Here is an 8,366-nt window from a genome sequence, read left to right as displayed (position 1 = left end):
TGCTTTTTGTTGTTTCGTTTCTTTTCTTGTCCACTGTTGCCTTTTTATAGCAGCACCTTGGGGCCTTGACTTGACTTTTAAGTCGTTCCACGACTGCCCTCGGAACTTAAAACACTCAAATCGTCTTTCCCCATTGAAATGGATTTAAATGCCATCCGTAATCCGTTCCTGGCCCCCCCCCCCCCCCCCCCAAAAAAAGTGTAACTTTTTTAAAATAAGAAACAGATCATTCTACTTTATTGTACTTTACAAAAAAATATTTTATAACATAATTAAATCGAGTGTCAAGAATTGAAAGAGTTGGATATCATAATTTACTGCTTCAATTTTGTGAACTTTGTATTGCTCCTTCTGATGCATGCACTTTTGCCACCAGGGGACAGTATAATAGATGCATGCATGTAGATTTAAAATTGCAGTGCATAAGTAATATATTCCTGTAATTGTTATATGCTCCTTCTGCATGTGTTGTGAAGGATTATTATTATTTTATTTTGGTTTTGTTTCCACCTTATTCGGCTAATGTGAAATATAATCCATTTACTGTATTTAGTTACGCATGCATGAAGAGTACAAAAAGTCTTATCTGATATGGTTTTCTACTATTTTAATGTCTGACTGTGTGCTGTTAAAGGGAGAGTTTTTAGTTTAATAAAAACAAAACACGTTTTGTTATACAATCCCCTATTCGCAGGGATTGCAAATAGCAAAAATCGACAGCCATTAGAACTGCATTGAGAAAGAAAAAAAAAAAATATATATATATATATATATATATATATATGTTAAACCCCCAAATTTTTAAATAAGTGTGGATAAACCACCAATAATCGTTTTCGGTGTTGTCCCCGTCCCGAAAAAAGAAAAAAAAAGTGACAGGTTGCGTGATGGGACTAGTCCATTATTTGCACACGCCCCCTGTGCACACGGAGGTTCATGGGCACGCACAACCGTGCACACTGAGGCTGGGACGTACCGCAGCCTCTTGCAGAGTGTAGAGTATTATAGGTTCTTGGCAGGATTATTTAACTCTGGTTAGCATCAAAAGTTAAAAAAAGCACAATCGGGCAGCTCTCTACTTCAAATCAATAAAAAAAGCACAATCGGGCAGCTCTCTACTTCAAATCAATGGTAAAGTTATATAACGGTGGTGTGTGTCCTTTACACGCAAAATGCTTGGAAAACCACCGTGTACGTCACCGTCCTCACCAAGTCGTCAGGTAAATTGACCACCTCTCTTATATTTTCAAGAGTTTAGTCAAGAGTGTAGTGAGCTGGGGGCGTCTGTGTGGGCAGAGACTGAAATCAGGCTGCATTCTAATATTGCTAGCAGTTTGAAAACTTCATATATCCCTTTAAACATTGGCAAATTTGTACAGGGAATATGCAACGCTTTGTGGAGCCCCCACCAGTATGTCAACACACCAGGATATGTAAATAGTGGCGCAACCTTTCAGCAGGTGCATATACACAGGGAGAGGTTTGACACGCACCCATCATTTTGTTAATTTTGGTATGACTTAATTAATCCTTTTTACACCAAGTAGCACCTAAAAGATGTCCCCTCTTGGCTACGGATTGAAGTCAATTTCTACAACTATTGACAGGAATTGGTGTTCCTGACTGTCCGCTACTATGTCTAACCCTGTGTAAGAGTAAGGGTTGAGTGGTTACTTTATGGTCTGTTTGTTTAACCTTGGGTTGGTAATCCAGCGCTTTGAGGGTGGTAAACACAATGATTCTTTAGATCAATGTGAAACATCACTCCTATCTTTTTCACAATTTGGTTCACAAAATGGGTACCGTTCTCACTGTATATTTTTTCTTTTTCAAGAATACCATCATCCTTTTGTTTTACTCTTCCTAGTTCAGTGTAATTTGCTCTCTTGTCTCTGTTAATTAATCCTCGCACCCGGTGTCCCAATTTTACCTGCCTTGTCTGTCAATGTGAAGAACAAAGTTGATTACAAAGCAAAACTGTTTATGTAAACAAACATGCATGCAATACAGTTGGCAGCACTATTCGTATTTGAGAGCGCTTAACAAAGTTGCACCCCAAATACATTTTTTTACTTAGGCTGGCGCAGTGATGTAGGCCTCCGTCTTTTTTCCCCGTTTCATGTCTTTATTGAACATATACAAAAACAAATCAACACCATCTAAGGTTATAAGTCAAAGAAAATAAATGTTCCAGTGTACATGTTCAATAGTGTGATGAAGTCAAAACAAAAATGATCACATCCTACCCCTAATTATGAGTTCAGATATGACTTAATAGTAATGAAATATAGGAAGCTAATCATTATATACACATTTGTTCTCTTGGTATCCAAGAATATAAAAGGTCCATGTAATCACATTCAAGGTAACAAAGCCAACTGCTTCATCATCATTTTTTTATTTTTTTTCATTTTTTTAAAAATAAATACTCATAACTGGTTTATTTAGCAGTTTTTGAAGTACACCTGTTGCTCTGAAATTCTAACAACTATATCCAGTTTCAAACAGATTCTGAGTACAGAATTCCGATCCGGTATGGAATTCTTTGGATGAACGTTCGTATTTGTTTGGCAAAGTTTTAAGCCGGATACCCTTGCTTGGGACCGGCCTACAGTTTGCACTGGCTTGGGACTGGTTTTTGATTTGAACTACAGAAATATGAAGTTTTGTAATTGTAATTTATTGTGATGCACCTCGAACTCGTGAATTACGTTTTAATCAGCCCCGCTCTCTTCAAACTATATTCCAAGTTGGGGATCAGTTTTTTCTGGAAGTCCCACAGTCTCCGGTCCACAGTGAAGTGCGGGGAGGGCGGATCATCGCGGATGTGAATGATCCGACACACATTCGGTGGGACATAATAGGTTGTCCCGAATTTATTATTTGTATGGTGCACCGAGGTCTCTTTCACCAACCTGAAAAAGGAAAAAACAATATGAATTAAGTGAAGGAATTTTTGTCCATCAAAATGGAAAATGTTATCACATTTCAGATACGTCTGTGATACAAAAATATGAACACCACACAGGGGTTGGGGGGGAAAAAAATTCCAGTTTGTTGTATTGTTAAGTGTATCTGATTGTTGTTACTTTTTTTATTTACACATTAAGAATACAGTTTTGCTGGCGTGTCAAGCGCGTAATGCATTGTGGGTTAATTATTCATACCGAAGTGTGCGGTAATAAACGGCCATACAATAAGGACTACTTAGCTTAAATAATATTTACAATAAAAAGTAAACTTTCAATTTCATTGGAGCCCGGACCGAGCTGGTTCACCGTGCTGCACGGCTGACGTCACGCAAGTGCTTCTCCCCCGTCAATCACCCACAGCTTTGCTAGTTAAACAGTTGTGTAATTTTGTCACCTTTTCTCGCTCTTTGCAACTGTAGTATATTTCAATAATACTGAAACCAGACTTCCTTTGGGAGGGTCAAAGGGTGGGAGACCTGTATTTACAACCGGGGTCAGGTCTTCAGAGAGGACTGTTTTTCATTATCGCAACCAAGGGCCCCAGGGAGGGGGGGGGGGGGGAGATTGACAGCGTAAAGAGAGATCCAGGGTGTTTCGGGGGCTTTTTCGTCGTTCGGGAAATGTAAGCAGCTGCTATGACACTAAGGCTTGTTCAATAAATCGAATTAGCCCAAACGCCAAGTGTCTCGAAGTCTTCATGCATCCCATGCCAGACGGAAGTCGGAGTTTTCCCGGGAGATCTCCGACTCGGAAGCACAGGCGAACGAAATTAACCACACAACAAAATTACGATGGTGGAAGAAATGGTATATACATGGTATATACATGCACAAATACCGGGGCAAATTTCATATTAGTTTGTGAAACGGCACCCGTTGTGGTCTGTGGGGCGTACCTTGGCCGAATGATGCTCTTGCCGAGGCTGCGATTATGTCCGTTTGGCTTCAACGAGTAGATGTGCCGCAAGATATTAATTCCCGGCACGCCTTCCCACTGAGGTAGTTGAAACGTCCCATTGGGCTCCACCATTGTTGTGGGAAATCTGTGGGCTTCGATGTGAAACTCACTCACCTGGAGGATAGACAAGATCAAGTATGTATGTATCGCTACTGTCATGATCCTGCCTGTTTCTTCAAAAATAAATCAGTTGAGTTGTACAAATTCTAGGTCACATTAAAAAGTAGTGGAAAAAGTTTTTCAATGATTTCTCTTGATTCAATGATTTAGCACACGAAGCTCATCGAAAGCTTACGTGCAGCCACATTACGTGACACAAGTGGAGCGATACTGACCGACCATGTTTGCTTTTGGCACTTTATATCGTAATGGTAAGACACTTAACTTTGTAACAACTTCTCACGCGCGCGCTGCAACCGCATATGGACTCGAGCACGCGCCACCACCGTCCTCGTAGATTGAGAGACGGAATGCGCAGAAAACTCTGGACTGCAAGTCTACCGGCCAGCACCGTTTTCGGGCGGCGAAGGCTTAGCGCCACTCACCGCTGTTATGTAGCTACGCTACAGCATCTCACTGTACATCACTATGAAAAATGCTTGTGAATGAAATATTTTAGACCTCAGTTAAGTCTCACTGTTCAGTGCTCTTTCGGTTGAATAAAAGTCTCGGTTTATCGCCAGTGCTTGGTTGTACGCTTCGGGGCCCTACTGTCGCGAATACGTATCGTTACAGGTACGTCGACACCAAACCGGCTTGAGTATCCAAAATACCGTACGTCGGGATTCTGCCGTTGGAGCTCGCTCATCATAGACATCAGGTCATCGTGCCGATACGGCATGATGATCTCGTCCTGGTCGTTGAGCATGATGTACCGTGACCGCTCCATGGACCTGTAGAGGCAGTCGTTCAGCGCGACTACCTGACCGAAGTACTCCAGGTCACCTATGCCGTTTGAGAATCTCCAGGCGTTAGCGGGTTTCAGATGCCTGTCGATAGGCCAAGGAATGATCTCCACGAAGCCTTCCTGGCTGTAGCTGCGCAGTAGGCGGGCGAGTTCCGGTCCGATGCTGAAGTTGTAGACCACCACCTGGTCCACGCCGAGCAGCCTGAGGGAGTAGACATGTCTGGACAGTCTAAATAGACTTTGGGGACTTGCGTAGAGACCAAAACCTTTGAGTGGTGGTGACCGAGTTGAGACCAAGGATAGTCAAATACCAAACATTTTTTCATTAAGTCGAAAGTCGGTTAATTCAAGTCGGTCAGGCCACACGCGATCATACTATAATATTCAAAATGTAATGTCCTTTTCATTCAAAACAACAAAAATGGGATTCAAATCAAATGTTGGTTCCATTTTGACATAAACGAAACAAAACATGACCCCCTGTCACAAATCCAAAAGAAACATACCAGGAGGGGGTTAAGAACACATTTCTTTTTCAATACGAACACAAGAAAGGAAATATACACAGTTTTGGGGTTTCACACTTTGTGTGCCCGCGCGTGCTTTCCTGTTTCTAACGAGCGCTTAGACCAAGATTGAAGGGATTAGACCGAGTCGAGACCGTGACTAAATGTAGTGAATCATAGCACAATTGTACTGATTGTAATCCTCGTCGATCATGTTGTGCTTTTAGTGTATTTGATCAGAATTTCAGTGAATTTCATCGTATTGGAATTGGAGTGCGTCATAATTGTTTTGAACGCTATTGCGTCGTAATGGAGCGAACCCAACCGCCGAGGCCCCGAGACCCCCAAACGAGAAATGCTGACCTGTACATTTCCAGGGTCTGCGCCATCTGTAGGGCATTGTTGTAGTTTCCAAACAGGACGGACATGCACACTGTAAAGTTGAACGGCAACCTTCTCTCTTTCTGTCCCGCCTCCTTCCGGTTCCTTATAGGCAGCCACATCAGGTTCCCCACGTCGGTGTGGTTTTCGGGCGCCACCAGGGCTACGTGCGACCATCGGCAGCCCACCGATGCCTGACACAGGACGGAGGTGGCGCCGTAGGGGAAACCAAAGTGATCTTGATGCACTAGAACCCTGGCCGGGCTCTCGGCAGAAGCGCAGCCCTGGCAGCACGAGACGCAATTCAGCTTCTGCACCGAGTCCCTCTTGAAGATGGCGACGATGCGCACCTCCTCGCCACGCTCTCTCCCGTCCGCGTAGGCCGACACCAGCAGGTGCTCGGTGCCGTTCAGACGGGTGATGGTCTCCTCGCTCACCCGCCCGGGGCACATGGCAGGAGGCCGTGTGACCGCGTGGAGGTGGAACGGACCAGTCCTCACTTCGCTCATCCAGAACAACAAGATGACGACGGCTGAGGTGGCCATGCCCAAGACGCACAATTTGCTTTTCAAGATTATGCGCGTCGACATCCTTTTGAGCAGCCTAAGCTGAGGCACAAATAGGAAACAGTGAGACCCCTTCGGCCAGGGTCGGGCAACCTACAGGCCCGTGGGCCAATCATCACACATTATGTAAAACGAGATGTACGGCCAAGATCTGACTTTGTGGCGTTGACGTATTACAGAGCTGTGTTCGCTCCCTCACTGGGGTCACGGGCGCGCTGGAGCCTATCCCGGGCGACTCTGGACGAGAGGCGCGGTACACCCTGAACCGGTCGCCAGCCAATCATAGACAAACAACCGTTCACCCTCGCATTCGCACCGACGGGCAGTTTAGAGTCTTCAATTAACCCAGCATGCATGTTTTTGGAGTGCGGGAGGAAACCCACACAGTCGCCCACTGTGCCACCTATAATAACAATCATCACCACCATCATCATCATTCATTGAATTATAGGCGCCTTTCAGGGCACTCAAGATTACTGTGCAAACTTAGTTATAAGAAATTGTTAAATATATTATAGAAGTTATCATTTATTTGCTTAGCTTGCATTAGTATGATGGACAATTTTAGATGTTTCGTCTTCAAAAAGAAGACTCAGCATCATCCATGGAAGGGCGCCTGGACCAAGGACGTGATCGGATGTGGTCGGGTCGTGACAGGTGTTGGTCCAATATTATGTGTTGTGTCTTATTGCTTAGAATACTATGTCTGGGAAAAACCCTCTTATTATCAAATATTTTGTGTTGTGTCTTATTACTTAGAATATTATCAAACATTTTGTGTTGTGTCTTATTGCTTAGAACATTATGATTCGTAGATCCCTCCTATTTCAAATAAATGCAGGAGCGAGGGGGGGGGGGGGGGGGATTGTTTAGAGCGTGTTGAGACTGATCTGAACAATCTCCCATTCGCCCTCTTCATGAGAAAATGAAACCAGCGTCTTCATTACTTTTCTGTCTATTATAATGTTGGGTAAGATAAATCTAACATAAATCATATAATACAATTAAAAACAACAGTACATAAAACATCCGTTACAAAATGGCAAGTCATTTGGGAAGTGTTAAAGTATGAATAAATACTTTATTAACATTTATTTGTTATTTATTAACAAATAAAGATATTGGTTTTCATTACTCAAGTGATTACTTTGAGCTGGGCTCCCACTTTTGTTAGCATCTTTGCAAGCATACTTTTTCCATTATGTTTCGAAAATGATACAAGAGTGTTAAATGTGTGTCAAATCCATATCTGATTAATTCTCGTTAAAAAGTTCAGTTAAAAAGTTCACCAACAAGTGTGCGGGACTTACCGACTGTCCGTCAAGTTGTAATTAAAGCAATTCTAACGATGCCAAATGAAGCCCAAAAGAGCCCGGAAATAGGTCGTATCAATTTCTTAATACAATTGCTGAACATTTCCGGTTTATAGCGCTTTTAATCCTTTATGATCCTCTGAATGCATTTGCGTTTGAGTCATTTGTGATGTTTTTGAGTTGTTTATTGTTCTTAACATAAAATGACGCAGTCACAATGTCCGTTTCTCTGAAAGAGACCCCTAAAAATCGTCATGCATGCTTCAAAACAAACTTTTTATTAAACTCGTTCAATGACGTCAGAAATGGTTTTTGGAATCAAACACTCTCCAAGTGTATGTATCACTTTCTGACCAGTAGGTGTCACTGCAGCCCACTTTTTTTTGTCCCACCTCTGCGTTTCCCAACCTTTGCTGGGCCGAACCTCGATAAATTTGACATTGGAAAAAAATCCAACAGCTCACCATCAATCAAAATTGTCAAAAAAATAAATAAATAATACAGCATGCTGAAATATGGAAGATCTTGTCTGAATTTTATCACAAACGTGCTGACGCAGTGTGAAATCTGGGCCAAGGTTAAGTAGAAGTACAAGTTGGGACAACGTGTAAAATGTCAATAAAAACAGAATACAACGATTTGCAAATCATTTTCAATTTAAGTACTGAATTTCTGCAGGAGGTTACATACACCGGATAACAGTTTGTTCATGTTAACTGTTTATTTATCTGGGAGGGATGACTATTGAAGTGTTTTACTCCCAT

The 8,366-nt window shown here is 42.5% G+C and overlaps 1 protein-coding gene across 2 annotated transcripts; it reads right to left on the bottom strand.

The window, feature by feature from the left end:
- Positions 1-1,858: 1,858 nt before the first annotated feature.
- On the bottom strand, positions 1,859-7,719 carry LOC133488286 (uncharacterized). 2 transcript variants are annotated; one of them, XM_061795949.1, is made up of 5 exons: positions 7,600-7,719; positions 5,706-6,331; positions 4,708-5,038; positions 3,868-4,043; positions 1,859-2,915 (listed from the first exon to the last, which is right to left on the bottom strand). In XM_061795949.1, exons 2-5 carry the CDS (start codon positions 6,311-6,313, stop codon positions 2,708-2,710), a joined length of 1,323 nt encoding a protein of 440 aa, XP_061651933.1. In that variant the 5' UTR covers positions 6,314-6,331; positions 7,600-7,719; the 3' UTR covers positions 1,859-2,707. The 2 variants fall into 2 exon arrangements, with proteins under 2 accessions (XP_061651933.1, XP_061651935.1); XM_061795951.1 differs by having other exon boundaries at positions 5,706-6,326; positions 7,600-7,703.
- Positions 7,720-8,366: the final 647 nt, after the last annotated feature.

The sequence above is a fragment of the Phyllopteryx taeniolatus genome, chromosome 13 (assembly GCF_024500385.1).
Source record: "Phyllopteryx taeniolatus isolate TA_2022b chromosome 13, UOR_Ptae_1.2, whole genome shotgun sequence".
Taxonomy (NCBI): Eukaryota; Metazoa; Chordata; class Actinopteri; order Syngnathiformes; family Syngnathidae; genus Phyllopteryx; species Phyllopteryx taeniolatus.
Note: the sequence above shows the minus strand (reverse complement) of the source record. Positions and strands in the feature narration are given on the sequence as shown.

Coding starts and splice junctions, on each gene's coding strand:
- LOC133488286 (XM_061795949.1), bottom strand. CDS start 6,313: ATGTCGACGCGCATAATCTTGAAAAGCAAATTGTGCGTCTTGGGCATG. Junction 5,039..5,705: donor CAGACCCTGGAAATGTACAG/GTCAGCATTTCT, acceptor CTACTCCCTCAG/GCTGCTCGGCGTGGACCAGG. Junction 2,916..3,867: donor AAGAGCATCATTCGGCCAAG/GTACGCCCCACA, acceptor TTCCTTTTTCAG/GTTGGTGAAAGAGACCTCGG.